Source organism: Gallinula chloropus (assembly GCF_964237585.1).
Source record: "Gallinula chloropus genome assembly, chromosome: Z".
NCBI classification, from domain to species: Eukaryota; Metazoa; Chordata; class Aves; order Gruiformes; family Rallidae; genus Gallinula; species Gallinula chloropus.
Window position 1 is genome coordinate 40,515,753 of NC_140089.1, and position 18,568 is coordinate 40,534,320.

The 18,568-nt window shown below is 44.8% G+C and overlaps 1 protein-coding gene across 1 annotated transcript in view; it reads right to left on the reverse strand.

The window, feature by feature from the left end:
• SMC5 (structural maintenance of chromosomes 5) overlaps nucleotides 1–11,970 on the reverse strand; it is a gene marked incomplete at its 5' end in the record, with an annotated part of 59,314 nt that extends 47,344 nt beyond the window's left edge. The window contains 6 exons of the mRNA XM_084278406.1: nucleotides 3,816–3,956; nucleotides 5,806–5,940; nucleotides 8,129–8,291; nucleotides 9,555–9,607; nucleotides 10,765–10,906; nucleotides 11,729–11,970. Of these exons, the coding sequence (XP_084134532.1) occupies nucleotides 3,816–3,956; nucleotides 5,806–5,940; nucleotides 8,129–8,291; nucleotides 9,555–9,607; nucleotides 10,765–10,906; nucleotides 11,729–11,970 (876 nt within the window). The remainder of the gene's footprint in view (nucleotides 1–3,815; nucleotides 3,957–5,805; nucleotides 5,941–8,128; nucleotides 8,292–9,554; nucleotides 9,608–10,764; nucleotides 10,907–11,728) is intronic.
• Between the last annotated feature and the right edge of the window lie 6,598 nt (nucleotides 11,971–18,568).

Below are 18,568 nucleotides of genomic sequence, written 5' to 3' on the forward strand. Positions count from 1 at the left end.
AACAAAGCTTTTATCAACTGTGAATGGAAGAGGAAACGAAGAATAGACACTGCTTGATGATCAAAAAATGTTTTCAGAATTATGTGTTTTCAGGACATTCACTGCAGGAGGAACAGCACCTCCAGCTGCTATACCACTTTAAACCAGTATACCTTATGGTGTACCATACTACCTTAAGTTTATGCTTGGAAGGGTGAGAAACCCCTTTAAGACCCCTACAAAAGAAGGGCTATCTACGTAAAAAAAAACCCTGCTGTAGCTCCTTAAATCTGGACACTGATTGTAGATAAGATAACCATTTGATGGAAGTTCCATTATGGTACACACCAGATCATGAAACATCTCCTGAATCCTTGAGTTGCAAGTCTTTAATGCTGTACTCCTAGGGCCCATTGTATGGAATTTAAACCAGATGCTCAAAAGGCTGTTGGATATAGACATTAGAAGCAGCTGACACTGGCTAGAAAAACAACTTGACTAGAAAAGTGTTCCTCAGGCGAGGAGCAGTGGAGTCTTCAGAACACATATGCAGTTCTGCAGTGGTCAAATAGTAAAACAAGTTCAGCACTTGACTTCCTGTTTTCCACTAGGATCAAGAGACAATCCAGTGTCACAGGCAACCTGAAAACAGATCAACTGAAATGTCTTCTCCATTTCTTAATGTACCCCAGTGACTATATGTCCACACCTGGAGGCTTACCTAACTATTCTGTTTTGTTACAGAGGCAATTCTGAACAACTAGGTATGTCTGGTCTACAGGTAGAAACCTATCTTTTGGGGAAGATGGATGAAGGCGAAGATCCACGGAAGGAAGAGTAAACTCCCATGCTACTCTCAACTTCGGTGAGCCCAATCTTAAGACAACAAAAATGTTTATTCTTAGGATTAAACACTGCTACATCAGATGACAAATAAATATGCCCTCGTAAGAGGAAAAATGTCTTCTTTTAGAGAGAGCTTGATACTTTGCAATATAGAATACCAAGAGATCTACCAGAAGGATTTGACAGACCACAAAATAGCAACAATCTTGTTGTACACTGAAGGTCACAAAGAAATGTGAAATTTGTTGCAGCCTATATGTCAGCTATCTTCTACCTAGTAAAACAATTACAGTGGTGACCCTTGATTTCAGCTGTAGATTACCCACAGGAAGTAACTTCCAGCAAATGATCTGGTACACACTACTGATTCTGTACTATAAATGGGAACTTCACACAGGTGACAAAACACACTGTTGTTCCTATGGATTCAGTGGCCAAAAAGTTCATTTCTCCCAAATGCACCCACCAAGAGTATTTAATATACTCAGCAACAAACTGTCTAGAAGACAGCAGCTAAAGTGTAACGTGTGAAGAAGTCACATGTAACTAACAGCTATGTTCTTAAAACTTACAGGAGGCAATGTAACTGACAGCAGATAAGATTCTTAATTTAGTTCTCTCTGCCTTGGGTTCTGTATCTGCAAACGTCTTACATTAGTCAGTATCAGTCCATATTAACTATGCAAGGTCTACATCTCTCCTAAAATAACTCTTATTTTCTTTCACTCTAACACATGCATAGTAGGAAAAACCTGCAGCATTCAGTAAGTGCAAGTCCAATCTTAACAGCACTGAGCATATAGCTCTCCTCCTTAGCACCTACTACCTTCCACCTAATTCAGTTGCCACTCCTATGTCCCTCTATACTTTTAGCACAGAAGTTTGATAGCAGTGAAGGTAGACTCGCTGAATCCAATCGCCCTTCAACATACAAGGGGCATAAGTGCCCTGCAGACTTGTATGGAGCTCTGTTATCCGCAAAACTGTACTAAAATAACTTAAAAAAAGTTTTCTGCATCCTCCACAAATATTACATTTAAGTTTTCATAACTGCTTGACCCTGTTTCACCTAGGATAGAGTTAATTTTCTTTGTAGAAGTTGGCATAATGGTGTTTGGGAATCAGGATGAGAGCAGTGCTGATAACACCCTGATGTTTTTGATTGTTGCCAAGCAGTCACAGGCTTTTCCCTAGTGAGAAGGCCGGGGGCACCCAGGGAGCTGGGAGGGGACACAGCCGGGATAGGTGGCCCAAACTGACCAAAGAGGGTATTCCATACTAATGACATCATGCTCAGCATAAGGGGGGGCTGGTGGAGGGAGGAGCGCATAGCTCCAGGGCACACAGCTTTTGGTCATGGTCCAGCTTTGGGACAGCTCTGAGCTGTACGGCCTGAGTTGTGTGGTCCACAGAGAAAATGCATTCTGTATCACCAGTGTCATATATTTTTGCCATATAAGTCCTATTACTGTTATTTTTCTCTCTGCTGTCCTAGCAAACTGTCCTTATCCCAATCCATGAGGTTTGCCTTTGGTTTTTTTCCTTCCCCACCCCCCAAGAGCAAGTGGCTGCATGGTGCTTAGCTCCCACCTGGGGCCAGAACCGTGACACTTCTATGATCTGTATTTGACAAACTATAAAGTTTGCAAACAAGGCAAAAAATACATTCCTTCAATTTAATAAAGCCCATGTTCAATTGTTCATAAAAATTTAATTGTGTTTTGGGTTTGCACAGAAAGGATTTGGTAGTGGAAGGAGGGGCTGCAGGGTGGCTTCTGCAAGAAGCAGCCAGAAGCCTCCCCTAGGCCTGACAGAGCAAACACCAGCCGGCTCAATGCAGGAGCTGGGGGCTGACCAAGGCCGAGCCTCAGAACGGTCACAGCGCCGCTGGGATAACACATTTAATGAGAAAACACACAACCTGCGTGGCAGGGATTTTTGTGGCCACAGAAGGGACTGAGAAGATGTAAGAAACTGCAGGCACCAAGGCCAGTGAAGAAGTCAGGGAGGAGGCGCTCCAGGCACCAGAGAGAAAGGTTCCCCTGCAGCCTGTGGAGAAGACCACAGTGAAGCAAGTTGTCCTCCTGCAGCCTATGGAAGGTGATGGAGAATAGAAATGCCACGTGCAGCCTGTGCAGGACCCCATGCTGGAGCAGGTGGAGACTCCTGAAGGACACTGTGACCCCATGACATGCCCATACTGGAACAAGCTCCTGGCAGGACCTGCAGCCCATGGAGAGTGGCCCATGCCAGAGCAGGTTTGCTGGGGGACCTCTGACTCCCATAGGGGACCAGGCTGGTACAGTCTGGGCCTGAAGGTCTGCACCCCATGGAAGAGACCCACACTATGAATAACTGTAGCCCATAGGAAGAAGCTCAACATTAAAATAAACTACAATCAAATTGCTGTTCAGAAAAACCTAGTTTGCGTAGTATAAAGGACATGTCCCTGAGTTTTTAAAATTTTTTTACAATTTCCATCTCTTCAAAAGCCAGCATTTCTGAGATTGGCATCATTTACTCACCATGATTTACATCATGCACATCAAACTTCAACTAATAAGTTAGAATTAGCAAAGGGAGAAGACAACCAGTAAAAAAAGAAGTTTGGTACCGAAGAACCTTACAGCTGGAAGAAGCTAGTGTGACTGGCTAGGCAAAGCTTAAATTAAGCCAGTTGTGTCTGTGAGGAATAAAAGGAGTACTGCCCTTATCCCATATTGCTGTCTTTCCCATATGGGCAGTTAACTATTTAAGTTACTTCTTAAGCAACTTCTTCAGTCCCCCTTGCACACATAAGCAAACCTCTGATCAAAGTTAGGCCAAGAAAATATTTCAACACCTGTCCTGCTTACACCAAGCAATCATAACAATATTCAATTTACTCTGGTCAAATTCTTCCAAGGAAGCTTTTGTTATATTTGTAATATGGCAATATTAGAACATGTGGATTTGGTCAGAAAAACACTGAAAAGAAAATAAAACCTTACCAGCCAAGGCTTCTTCTTCTCAAGCATCTTAACTGCGTCGACATGGTACTTGTATTCCTGGTATCTCTTCACATCTTGTTTGTATCTTTCAAGTCTCTGTGTCATTTTCTCCAAAACATTAGTTTTGTCTCTGCAGATGTTCTGTAAGAATACACATTTTCATACCCTATTTCCCTTGTGAAAACACTTGTCAGAAATAGTCCATAACTCAGCCGTACATTAAAGTAGAAACTTATCACTAGAGAGAATATTTTAGTGCAGTAGTTAGAGGGGAACAACACAACTAGGAATAGTTGTCCGGCTTTTTCAAGTACTTTTATTATGTATTTTCTGTGAAAACTAATCTATTTTAAACAGAAATATTAATCTGAAGGAATTTTTTTTTTTTATTTATTTTCCCAAGGAGGTAATCTGTACAGCCCAAGGCTCCATCACTAGATATTTCTAAACTACTGGAACTGATTGCCAAATGCAAGCTGCAAATAATGCTCGCAAAGACCTTGTAGAGATGTGTAACACAAACATGAAGGTTGGCAGGTGAATGTGGTATGTACAAGTGGAAATGTACACATGCACACGAGCACAAGAAGAAACAACAGAATAAAGGATTAAAAGAAGGGCCTGTATGGGTAACAACAGACACCATTCCCAAAACAGTGTTCCCAAGACACCACTCCCAGCTGTACAGTAAGGAACACATTATTTCTGCAAAGATCACAGTACAAGTAACTGTCAGGAAAAAACCTTGTGCCCTAATATCAGGACAAGAAGGCAGCTGTAGCTTATTGCATACAGTCTCCCTTTTCTTGTCTGTTAATATTCTACTGTGGGTTTGCGTGGCAAGGTTGGGGGTAGGGGGGCAGGAGATGGGCCTTAGGAGTAGCTTCTGCAAGAAGCTGCTAGAAGCTTCCCCTGGGTCTGACAGAGCAAACACCAGCTGGCTCAAGGACATACCTGACACTGACCAAGGCTGAGGAAATCAGCGACAGTCATAGTGCCTCTGGAATAACATATTTAAGAGGAAAAAAACTGCAAGCAGCTGCTTTTTGCCACCAAAGAAGGGAGGGAGATGCTTGAACTGTGCAGACACCAGGGTCAGTGAAGAAGGTGGGAAGACGAGGTGCTCCAGGTGCTGTAGAGATTCCCCTGCAGCCCACAGAGAAGATCATGGTGGAGCAGGTCATCCCCCTGGAGCCCATGGAGGAGCCCACGCAGGAACAGGTGGAGACACACGAAGGACGCTGTGACCTAGTGGGAAGCTCACACTGAAGCAAGTTCCCGGTAGGACCTGCAGCCTGTGGTGAGAAGGGCCCATGCCAGACCGGGTTTTCCAGAGGGACCTGCGACCCGGGGCAACCAGGCCAGGTTGAAGGTCTGCATCCCATGGAAGGGACCCACGCTCAGGCAACTGGTGAAGGGACCCCATGATGGTACAGGGAAGAGTGTGAGGAATCCTCCATATGAAAAGGAAGGACCAGCAGAGACAACTCATGATGAACTGACTAACCCCAGTTCCCCGACTCTCACTGTGCCAGACGGGGAGGAAATCATGAATGAAGTTCAGCCTGGGAAGAAGGGAGGGGAACCTGGAAAAACAGGCAGCAGGCCACAATCTTGTCCATAACTTACTGAAGTGTAAGTCAGCAAGACTAAAGCAAAGAACCACCCTATAACAGCTAATGACTTCTAAGAAACATAAAAGATCTGTTCAGAAAAGTTATTGACCGTTAAGAAGTCCAGAGAAGCTGTGACTACTTGACAACAGGCATCCCTTGTCCTGTGCCTCTAGACCACTTGCACACGTGTCTCTGTGCTTAAGAGCATGAGTGTCATAAATTCTGGGATAAGATAAGCACAATTTGGTAAAAACCAACCTACTCCAGACTTTGTAAATAAATACTGCATTAAGATACTGTAAGATCTTATGTGAAATTTTATTATTCTGATTTTCCTACAGTCCCTGCTCAGTCTCAGTAACATGTGTGCCTACCTCTAGTTCTCTTTCCTTTTCTCTGAAGCTTTTCAGTTCACAGTGAAATTGGTACATTTCTGGAGGACCAATGGATTTTTCAGTGGCTTCAAGCAACTCAACCTTACTCAGCTTTGCAAATTCTCCAACTTTGTCCTACAAAATTAAAAAAAAAAAAAAAAAAGAGTTGCAAAGCAACAGTGTTAGTTAGAACAGTGAAATACAACAATACTGGATTTAAACACAGCAGCCTACTTCCCATGAACATCACCAGACTTATGGTCTGGCATAGTTATGCATATGATGACCATCTCATAGAGCAGCAACCAGTCCCTCCTAAACTTTTTTAAGATTTCATACATGAGGCGGGGGGGGGAGTGGGGGGTTGAGTTGTTCTTGAATGATTTAAGCTTTAACCTTAGCTGTTCAACAGCTTTTGAGGATAATTATTGAGGACTTGGGTTGGTTCATTATTTTTTAATTGGCTACCATTCTTCCAAAGACAATTTAGTAAAATTAAATGCTTTATTCCACGGTATACTTAATATTTGTTCTTGGGCTGCTCAGATTACACCTTCCAAGCATAAATGCTATGACTAACTCAAAAGTTAAGCAGTGTAGAAGTTAGTATTAAGGCTGGCAGCCACGGGTATCACAAGGCAGCCATGGGTATCACAAAGCATTGCTGCTGTCCAAGGCAGAGGAACAGCTCAAAACCAAGAATGTAGAGAAAGGCGTGCTTACCTACAGTGGAAGAGGGCAAAAAGCCCAAAATTTTCAGTGGAGTGATATTCACTGAACTGAGATTTATGTATTAAAAGACAAAAAGCTGTTTTCAATACAAATGTTAGGTTGGCAGAGTAGACAGAAAGTTCTACACTAAACAAATACTGAGACTATGTAAACAAAATAAAACCAAACACCACCCCCCCAACCATCCAGAATATTTGTTTCTTTAATATTAGCTTTCGAAATGTTAATGTTTTTCAGCATGCCTTCTTGAATGCATTTCTCCTTGAATAGAACAATAAACCATGGTTGGCTAGGCTCTGATGAAGTCTCCTTTTTCTACCACCCCTGATGATCCACATGTCCTGGTAAGAAACGCCCCACAATTTTAAGGTGCAAGGCAACTTGGTTATCTGCACAGAAAAGCAGATATGCCTGGGAACGGATTCAGATATGGAAACTGCTTATAACATTCTTTAATCTTCTCTCTTCTTCAGACTCTATTTTCCATCAGGATGATTTTACTCTTGCATAAATTGATCCCATATATCTAAGTACTACTTGATGCTAATGAAATTGTTGAGCCACAGACATTACCAAAAATGCTCTAGTAGCAGTCTCTGTTGCAACTGTAGAGTCATTTATTAGGACTGCCTCCTGTATTTTTGAGAAAGTAATCCAGACAAATCTCCTTCACTGACCGAGTACATGGTCTGACTCTGAGGAACTGACTGGACAGAACCAGAGAAGAGAGCATGAAGGGACTGACAGGGAAATCAGAGGTGCAGAACTACAGGAACCATGCAGATAAAGGTACAGAGACAGATCTCAAGATGTTATACAAATTTCCCTACAGATGTGTAACACTCTTACAGACAAGACAGAGGGATACCACTACTAGTGCTGCTACTCAGAGTGCAGCATGGGGAACATCAGTAGCTTTCCTTTCAGTGTGTCTTGGTTTTGGTCAGGATGGAGTTAACTTCATTTGTAGCAGCAAATGGAATGAAGGGGGCTGAGGAGAGGAGGAGTAGGGGCAGCTCTGGGATGCATGGTTTTTTGGGGGACAGTCGGGTTCCGGGACGGCTCTGGGTGGCACGGCCTGAGCTGTGGGTTCAGTGAGAAACTGCATTGTGTATCAACTGCTTCATATATTTTTTGCTCTAAAGTCCTGTTAGCATTGTGATATTTTATCTTTCTGCTATTTTAGTAAACTATCCTTATCCCAACCCACGGGCCTTTTAGTTTCTTGGTTTCGGGGTTGTTATTTGCCCCCTCCTTTTCCCTTCCCCTGCCTCTCACCCCACCCCCACCCCTCCCTTCCCCTGCTCTTTTTCTCTAAAGAGCAGGTAGCTGCGTGGATCTCAGCTCTCAGCCGGGGTAAAACCACGACACAGTGTCAACTTACAGAAGGTATGAAACAGTCCTGTTAGTGAGCCTTGAAAGTCACAGTTTCTCCTTTCTTTCACCATCACACCAGTATGGCTACCTCATCCCTCTCATTCCTTGTGCCATCCCCTTAAATCCCTGGCATTACAAAAGCTAAAAAGCAACGAAACCCTCTCGAAACACAGCACCCCATTTGCATCAACTCTCTTCCATAACTCATTCATACCTGAGGAAGAAACTGGCACAAATTGTCCACCTGGATGTTTAAGGCTGCAATCTGCTCTTCTACTGCTTTCAGGGTTGTTGGCTTTTTGTTGATAAACCATGATGATGTGTTGTTTACCACATGGATTTCACGTGTGATAGTGATATTGTCAGGTATCTTATACCTGATTAATAAAAAGAAAGGTTCATACTTCTGAGAATATGCAAAGGTTACCAAGTGTCAAAGCATGCTATTGTTACCCTACTAAAACTTTCAATTACCTACATATTTAATGTAAATTAACTGGATAGTAGCACCAGATTCACATTTTATGCTTCAGAAAGTCTCCAGTACTTCAGTGATTAATCTCACATGGAAAATATCAAGAATATCTAAAAATCTTATCTCAAAGCCTAAGTTACTCCTATAAATTACCTACTCATCCTGAATGTGTGAGCCATTTAAAAGTTGTTACAGATGTCAACTGTATATGTAAAACTGTATATTTTTATATGACATTTAGTAAGTTCTAAAACTGGTATGCAAGAGGTGCACACTAATGCTATGTATGCAACTACATCAAAAAGCTGTGTGCATTTGTTTCCATTTTCTGCTTTCCAAGGACATTAAAAATGCAACAGTTGTCCACTTAGCTCTCTAGCTCAACACTTGTCTTCAAAAATTCAGTCTGGTTAAGATGCATCAATAACAAATGAGCAATGAGATAATCAGACTATTGAGATTTTTGTCACCATTTTGATTCAGAAATTGTCTACTGCCTGCTGAGTCAGCATAGTGCTAAAGATGGAGGACAAGGGTTTATAACAGTTCTGTCACTGTGCACCTGATGAAACTTAAGAATACAGGTCAAATTAGAAGTAATTCTACAGCTCCCAGTGTTCGTGCCACAAGGATATGACCCTGCTTCTTGAAAACTGCAGGATTATTTCCTAGCAAGTATCCATTCCCTTAGTTTGATATACCAGACTTCCTTCAAGAGACCTACAAAGCTATGCTCCTTTCTTTGGAGCCTTTAGTTTTAAACATTAGGCTCTGTTTGGTTTTTTTCCTTTTCTTCTTTCAAAATAATTTCCAAACACTGTATCATGATGGCAGCACTGAAAGTGGCTGAATTACGTGCACCTTCAATGTAATCAAAAGCTAAACACACCATAAACATCAACCTTTACCTATACATTCCTTGTACTTCAAGACCAGTTAAAATGCTTCAGAAAATTAAATCAAGACTAGCTATCACTGTTTATTTCTTGCATGATTATTTAACTTTAAAATTCTGAAGTCTGAGTAAAAAAATAAACAAATTTAAAAATCATCAACTTAAAGACAAACCTCTGTATACCAGATTTTTTTCACAACATTTTGAATGACTGTGGGGGGAAAACAATCTAATCAAAAATGCATGAAAAAATACAATTTTAGTACTTACAGTTCAATTTCTATTAAACCTTTCAAGCACCCCTGCTTTACGAAGAGAGCAACCTACAACATTACAGAAATTATTATTGCAAAATGACAGTGTATTAAAATGTCATCTCTTACAAACATATGTGCTTATATATAACAGTGTTGCTCTAAAAGGATATTTTATTGAAAGCTTACAAATAAAACCAAAAAATTATTTTGGCCATCTATTAGCTAAAAACAAATGTTGACACTATTATCGTTCTGGTCAATTAGCAGCATCAGGAATTCCTTCACAGGTCAACAATTTCTGATCAATGTCAACATCCCAAACTCAACGAATTATCAGCAGCAGATCCATAGAGAGGAAGATACTCTCATGAATTCAAGGAATAAAGGCAATACAAATGAAAGACGCTGCCAAAAATTTGTACTAACAGAAGTGCCAATTCTAATAAAATAAAAACATATGAACATGAAAATCCAACAGAAATACCAACACACAGTGTTTATCATTAACCACCACAATCATGCAGTCAGATTCCACATTTATGTTTCCTCAAGGCACAGCTGCAACTAGAGTATGCCAATTATTTATGTACCTGTATTTAGTAGTGCAAAGGTGTACTGAAATATATTCCATCCAACCAGAATATCCAAGAACACAAAAGCAAAACTCAAAAATTCGACGACACAAACTTCTGACTAGAATACCAATACATGTATCATCTCCTGTGAGCAAAAATGGCAATAATAATAGAACCCAAAACGATCCAACTACCATTTACATCATGTACCAGTAGCTCTATGCTTTTTAGACAAATTCTCAGACATAACAAGGAAATGTTATTTCTTCAAGTTCTTTACACTTGGAAACTTAAATAAAACTTAATAAAAAATGTATTTCTCCTTTTGTTGGTATTTCTGATTAAATGTTATTTATTCCTACCTCACTGAGAAGGCCTAGACATCTTCAAATGCAACACCTAGCCACTCAGGTTCCAGTACAATTCAGGTGTTTCCATTTCATAATTCAGCCAAAACAAGTAGTTAAGCAAGAAAAAAGTTCTTTGGTAAAAGCCTTTCTCTCTGGATCAGGTTATTCTACAATTTGGATAGCTTACTGTTTACAGAAATAAAGCAAATCAAGGAAAACAGTCTTTCCCACCAGTCCTGTGCTAGACAGAGCTCTTAATGAAAGTCAGATTAAATGTGAAAATTACAAATACAGTTACCTTATCAGCTCGCCCTATGAAAGAAGGTTTTCCAGCCAGTCCCAGGCAGATGGCACAAATAATACTTGACTTTCCTGTTCCATTAGCACCTACAATCATGTTCAGATTGGGTCCTGGACGTATTTCACAGGCTTCATATGTTCTGGAAAACACAACGCCTTTTTTTAATCTTATAAACATTATGTCACCTTAAAAAAAAAAATCACTTGCTTCAAGCCCCTTTATTATAATACGAAATACGGCCGATCACTTTATCACATCTAGACTCAACCCTCAAATAGTTTTTCCAGAAGATCATTAGAAAACGGACTGAAAACTTCTACCAGCAACAGTAACAGCTCCGATCAGAACAGAGTTCCCAACGTACGGAATCTAGAGAAAGCCCATACAAAAGGCAACACCGCAGATACTCTAAGCCTCGTGCTTCCCGTCCCCGCTGCCCCACGAACATCTGCTGCATCCCCTCCGTTCCGTAACAACCAGGGAAAAGGCGTGCAGAGGTGGGCACGGGCAGCAGGGACCACCACTTTAAAGGGAAGAAGAGCCAACAGGACCGCCACTGGGGAATGCATGCCCACGGCAGCGACACTGTGCTGATACCCCACGCGGCTCCCACGCAGCAGGTTCTCTTCCCCGCTCTGGGCAAGGCATCGAACTCCACGTGGGGAAAAAAACCGACTCACCTCGATACCTAAGGCCTTACTTAGGGCTCCCAGTTAAGGGAGGGAGACTCCCCGGTCCGTCCATTAAGGCACGAAACGGCTGCAGAGAGCCCATCTCTGCCCCGGCAGCTCGCTGCTCCTGGCTTCGCCAGCTCCCCAGCCCCGCACTCGCCTCAGAACAGGCTGGGGTGCGAGGAGGGAACCGAGGCGGCCCCCGCCAGCTACCCGAGGCAGCGGGGAGGTCGCACGCCGGCGGCCAACGCCGCCACCCGGGAGGAAGAAAACACCCGCCGCCCACTCACAGGAAGTTCTCCATTACGATCCTAACGATGGAGCCCTGCATAAAGCAGGGCTGCTTCTTAGCACTCTTCACAGCGCGATGACCGCCGACGGCACCGCGCCGGGACTCCTGCGGTCTCCATTTCCCCGGGCCCGCCAGCGCCATCTTCCCCACCGCCCGGCCCGGCCTAGCCTGGGAAGACGCTCCCCGCACCTCGATCTCATTGGCGAGCCTGAAAAGGGGGCAGGTGAGGAGCGCGCTCATTGGCTGGGAAATAAACCGCGGTGAAGCTTTTCACTGGCTTGCAGCGTGCCGCGCTAATGCCCATTGGCTGGAAGAGAGCGAGGCGGTAAGGGGGGCTCGGGCGGGAGGCTGTGGCTTTGTTGCAGTTACCGGCCTGGGATCGTCAGGCGGCGGAGTGCCGGGGCCGCGCTCCCCGGCGCCCACGCAGCCGCGCGGCCTCGCAGGCGTGAGGCGCGGCCTGGGCCCGGCTGGGCGGGGCAACCCCCATCCGCCTCAGCGGGCCGCACCTGCCCGCGGCGGTAGGACGGCCCCTCCCAGCCGGCGGGACCTGCGGTGGGGCGGAGCGGGGCGCGGAGAGAAGCGGCCGGCACCGCCGCCCGCCTTTAGCGTTCTTCTCGGGGGGCCCCCAACCCGTCGCGGCCCCGGCTCTCGCTTGTTGTCACCAGCTACCTCTATCAGCCTTTCCCCGGCGGCCGGGCGCCTTAGCGCGGCGCTGGAGGGCGGCGGCAGCGGCTTTCCCACGAGGTGGCAGCACAGCCGAGCACTTGGGTGGCCCGTGCGACAGAGGCCGGCACGTCCCCTCTCCCCCCCAGGGTCCTTGGTGAGGACAAGCTTGGGGCCTGGGCGACCCAGGTCTTCCTGTTGTCCTACTCCAGCACGGGCGTGTTTACGTTTTTTCTTATTTTTTAACAAAGGGATAGCGAAGGCATTTAAGAGATGGGGAAGTCTGTAGGAAGGATGGGTGTTCTTCAGAAATCATACAAGGTGAGCACCTGTGTGTGAGACTTTGGCACCTTGGTTGTAGTACAGTCACCAGTGTGACCTTCATGGAATTACAGAACACTCTGAGTTGCAAGGTATCCATAAGGATCATCGAGTCCAACTCCTGGCTCCACCCACGACCAGCCAGGTCAGAGCCTGTGACTGAGTGCAATGTCCAGGCGCTTCCTGAAGTCATGTCAAGCTCAGGGCTGTGACAGCTTACCTGGGGAGCCTGTGCCAGTGTCTGACCACCCTCTTAGTAAAGAACCTCTTCCTAATATCCAGCCTAAATCTCCTCTGTCTCATCATCATACTGTTCCCTCAGGTTCCTATCACAGGTTACCAAAGGGACAAGATTGGTGCTAATAATTGATTGCATATATTTTTAAGGATACTACATGTATATAGAGGCATCAAACATGGTTTATGGACAGAGAGCATACCTAGTCTCAAGACCACTAAGAGGAACCTCTGGAAAACTCTGCTTGACATTTTTCTATCATATGTATGGAGCTGGGACTGGATTATTAAGTGTTTATCTAAAAAAAGAAGGTGATGATGAAGATATTCCTTTGTGGAGGAGGACAGGGGAACAAAGCATCTCATGGCTAAGGGGACTGATAGAATATGAAAGCGATAGAAACTATCAGGTAAGATAAAACAAACAAAAAGCAGTCAAAAGGGAATATTAAACTATGTGCTAGAATCCAAGTTTTGGGTTGTGTAAAAAAAATGAAAATGTTAAAGTGTAGATAGCATTGAAAGGACATCTGAACTAGCTGAATTAATGCATGATTTCTTACAAAAAAAGTAGAGAACTATTAAATGCGTGAATATATTTCAATTCATTAATTCAGATTTTTTTGGAAGTATTTAAAAATTACTAACCAAGGGTGGTGGTGGTTTTCCACGTTGGTAAGAGTCTGAAAATTAGTAAGAAAAACCTCCAACAAACTTTGTCTGAAAAGCAAGTTTAGCTTCATCAGTTAAGACAACCACAAAATACTGTAATGCCTTTTCCCCCCTCAATCTTGCTTGCATATGGGCAACACACAGCAACATAGTTGGGCTGACAAGCAAGACAGAAGTGCCACATCACTAGTGAAAATTTAGCAGTGGTCTGTAACATAGACCAATTTCTTAACACATTGGGAAAAAAATTGTTTCCCTTGACACAGCGAACACCCAGATTCTCTGACCAGTGGGCAGTCAGCCCACTGTCAGAACCTAGCTGGTTTTCTTTAAGTAGAAGGGTTCCAGAACACACGAGATCCTTGAAGCGACTGCAGGGGTTTGGCGTTTCTTTTTTCAGTCCTTCCTCCTGTGGGACTCATTAAAACCCGTGTCTTACCCTCACAGATTATTTTTGAGGTGATCCGTGGTGTGTCAATAAGAAGTGACACTGCTATTGATGATATTCTCTTCCAGGCAGGACCCTGTTTAGGTAAGTTTAAACATACTTTTTTTTTTTTTTTCCTGAGGAGACACCTAACAATTCACAGTGCTTTTGTAATTAGACAGGTGTTATTTCTTCCCTTTAATTCCCCACTGCATAGATCTGAATTTAGTAGCATGCTGCTGGTCTAGTGCATAGTTTTTGTATTCCACTAAGTTGTGAGGCCACCCTCAGAATCTGGACTAGCCAAGATGCTGTAACACTGTTTAAAAATGATACAGTAGTCCCACTTAAATCATGGAATCACAGAATCTCCTGAGTTGGAAGGGACCCACAGAGATCATCGAGTCCAACTCCTGGCTCCACACAGGGCCAGCCAGGTCAGAGCCTGTGACTGAGTGCAGCATCCAGATGCTTCTTGAACTCAGCCAACCTCGGGGCTGTGACCACTTCTCTGGGGAGCCTGTGCCAGTGCCTGACCACCCTCTCAGTAAAGAACCTCTTCCTAACATCCAACCTAAACCTCCCCTGCCTGTGCCACTGCCGTTCCCTCAGGTTCCATCACTGGTCACCAAAGGGACAAAGATTGGTGCCTACCCCTTGGCTCCATCCTCATCAGGAAGCCACAGACCACAGTGAGGTCTCCCCTCAGCCACCTTTTCTCCAGGCTGAACAAACCAAGGGACTTCAGCCTCTCCTCAGACTTCCCCTCCAGACCCTTCCCCATCCTGCTTGCCCCCCTCTGGACACTATCCAATAGTTTTGTGTTCCTCTTGTACTCTGGCACCCAAAACTGCACCCAGTACTTGAGGTGAGGCTGCACCAGCACAGTGTAGAGTGGGACAATCCCCTCCCTGGACCCCTGGCCATGCCGTGGCTGATGCGCCCCAGGATATCACAGAATCACAGAATCTTAGGGGTTGGAAGGGACCTCAAGAGATCATCGGGTCCAACCCCCCTGCCAAAGCAGGCTCCCTATCTCATATTACACAGATAGGCATCCAGACGAGACTTGAATATCTCCAGAGAAGGAGACTCAACCACCTCCCTGGGCAGCCTATTCCACTGCTCCGTCACCCTCACTGTGAAAAAGTTCTTCCGCATGTTGGTGCGGAACTTCCTATGCTCCAGCTTACAGCCATTGCCCCTAGTCCTGTCCCCACAGACCACTGAAAAGGGGCTGGCCAAATCCCCCTGCGTCCCAAGTCTAAGATATTTATAAACACTAATTAGGTCTCCCCTAAGCCTTCTTTTCTCCAGGCTGAACAGACCCAGCTTACTCAGCCTTTCCTCATATGGGAGATGTTCCAGGCCCCTAATCATCTTCGTGGCCCTTCTCTGGACTCTCTCCAGGAGATCCCTGTCTTTTTTATGCCATGGAGCCCAGAACTGGACACAGTACTCCAGGTGGGGCCTGACCAACGCAGAGTAGAGGGGGAGGATCACTTCCTTCGACCTGCTGGACATACTCTTCCTGATGCATCCCAGGATCCCATTGGCTCTCTTCGCCACCAGTGCGCACTGCTGGCTCATAGCCAACCTGTCATCAACCAGGACCCCCAGGTCCTTCTCCACAGAGCTCCTTTCCAGCAGGTCATCCCCCAGCCTGTACTGATACAGTCGGTTGTTCCTCCCCAGGTGCAAGACTTTACACTTGCTCTTGTTGAACCTCATCTGGTTTCTCCCAGCCCAGCTCTCCAGCCTGTCAAGGTCTCGCTGGATGGCAGCGCAGTGTTCCTGCGTGTCAGCCAATCCTCCCAGCTTTGTATCATCGGGTACTTGCTGAGGGTGGATGCTATTCCCTCATCAAGGTCGTCAATGAAGATACTAAACAGGACTGGACCCAACACCGAGCCCTGGGGAACACCGCTAGTCACAGGCCTCCATTCAGATTCTACTCCACTGATCACGACCCTCTGAGCCCGATCCGACAGCCAGTTCTCGACCCACCTCACTGTCCACTCATCTAACCCTTGTTCCCTCAGCTTCTCTATCAGGATGTCGTGGGAGACAGTATCGAAAGCTTTGCTAAAGTCAAGGTAGACGACATCCACTGCTCTCCCTCCGTCCACCCAGTTGGTGATGACATCATAGAAGGCTATGAGATTGGTCGAGCACGATTTCCCCTTGGTGAATCCATGCTGACTACTCCTCATAACCTTCTTCTCTTCCAGTTGTTTGGAGATGGCATCCAAAACAAACTGTTCCATCACCTTTCCAGGGACAGAAGTGAGGCTGACTGGCCTGTAGTTACTGGGATCCTCCTTCTTGCCTTTTTTAAAGACTGGAGTCACATTGGCTATTCTCCAATCTTCAGGCACTTCTCCTGTAGTCCAGGACCTATTGAAGATGATAGAGAGTGGCTCCGCAATCACCTCCGCCAGTTCTCTCAGCACACGTGGGTGTATCCCATCTGGACCCATGGATTTGTGTGCATCCAATCCTTTGAGTCGCTCCTGGACTACCCCTACCTCAACTAGAGGTGAGCCATTCATTCCCCAACCACTGCTACTTTCGTCTGGTATCTGTGGGTCCCGAGAAGCCTTCGGAGTAAAGACCGAGGCAAAGAAGGCATTCAGTATCTCCACCTTCTCATCATCTCCCGTTACCAAGATACCCGCCTCATTTAACAAGGGACCTACATTATCCCTGGTTATCCTTTTACTATTCACATACCTGAAAAAACTCTTTTTATTATCCTTTATGTCCCTTGCCAGCTTAATTTCTAAGCAGGCTTTAGCCCTCCTAGTTGCAGGTTGGCCTCCTGGCTGCCTGGGCACACTGCTGGCTCATGTTTAACTTGCTGTCAACCAAGACCCCCAAATCCCTCTCAGCATGGCTGGCCTTCAGTGTCTGATCCCCCAGGCTGGATGTGCAGCCAGGGCTGCCCCTTCCCAGGGGCAGAATCTGTATTTGCCTTTGTTAAACTTCATGCAGTTGGTGACTGCCCAGCTCTCTCATCTGTCCAGGTCTCTCTGCAAGGCTTCTCTACCCTCAGCCTTTCTCACATGCTTTGTTTCTTCCCTCAGGCCAAGACTTTCTGCTGGGGCACAATGCCTCATAACTAGCCAACATGTCTACTACAGGGGACCAGGAAACTGATTAAGACTGTTGAAAGACAGAGATGAGAAACTGCTTCTGGATGACTGGAACTATGTAAAGGAATCAACACATAATTAGTGTGATTTTTCCTAGAAAGCTTATAAGGAAAACATAAGATTTTTCCAATGTGAACCAGATACTTGGCATGTGGAGGCTTGCAAGGCCACCTGTCCTGGGCAACTGTAATACCCTGCAAAGAATGAGACTGCTACGGTAGACATCAGAACAGTATCTTTGGGTATGGATGTAGCAGAAGAAAAAGTAATTTAATGCAGGTTGCTTCTCTGAGGGAAATTTAGGTAGATAAAGGGAGGTACAAGGACAGTGAAAGGTTGTTCCTGATACTGGGGGAAAAACTGGGAAAAGAAAGATTAGAATCCATTAAAGAATGAAGGGGGCTTCTGCTCCAACAATTATGGATGCAGATGCCCACAGACATTAATCAGCTGACCTGCATGTCCAAGTCAACTAGGACTTCAGGCAGCCACTTTGGACAGCCCAGCAGACTCTACACCAAGTCCATGTCCAGAAGAATTGGTGTACAGGAATGAAGAAGCATGAGGCACTCTAGTGCGCTCTAGTACTATATGGAGGGGAAAGGATAATCAAATGGAAAGTATGTAATTCATGGGATTTGTGATAATAGCTTTGTAATAGTTGTGTAGCAGCGTGGCAAATTGCATCGTTGTAAATTGGTGACTCTGGTGTATCTATTAGTTAATTAGAGTATTAGTTGGTAATGTTTTACTAAATCAAAGTGTAGTCTCATAAATCAGTTTATGTCTCAAGCTTGCGGACCAATAGGGTTGGACTCATAACTGAGCCGAAAGAGGTGGTAGATTAAGAAACTATTTCAGCATAGTCCCACTAGAGGGTGCTGAAGAGACCTGTTTTCTCCAGGACTTGTCAAGGGAGCATTTTCCAGTATCTGGTGAATCTGGTGGATTCTGGTAAGAGCTAGAAAAAGGAGGCGAAGGCCACAAAGTAGTCGGTGATTAAGACCAAAAGGAATTCTTGAAAGAAGGGGAGCATGTCAAAGCTAATGGAGAACATAAGAGCAGCAACATGTAACACAGTACTTAGCAGTGAGCAAAGTAACGTAGCAGAATATGCAATTGGCTAGGAAATCTGAGGGCTGATGCTCAGAAAAAACATAGGAAAAACAGGAGGGCACAGGAGGTGGGCAGAAGCACAACTGAGGAAGGATGGGGAAGTAAACAATAAGATTAAATTATAAATGAAAGTGGTGTAAAGGAGTATTTGAAGTTCATTCATTGATGCTTAATCAACTAAGAAACTTGAAATCACAAATTGTGGTGGTTTAATCCTGGCTGGAGGCCAGATGCCCACTGAAGTCAC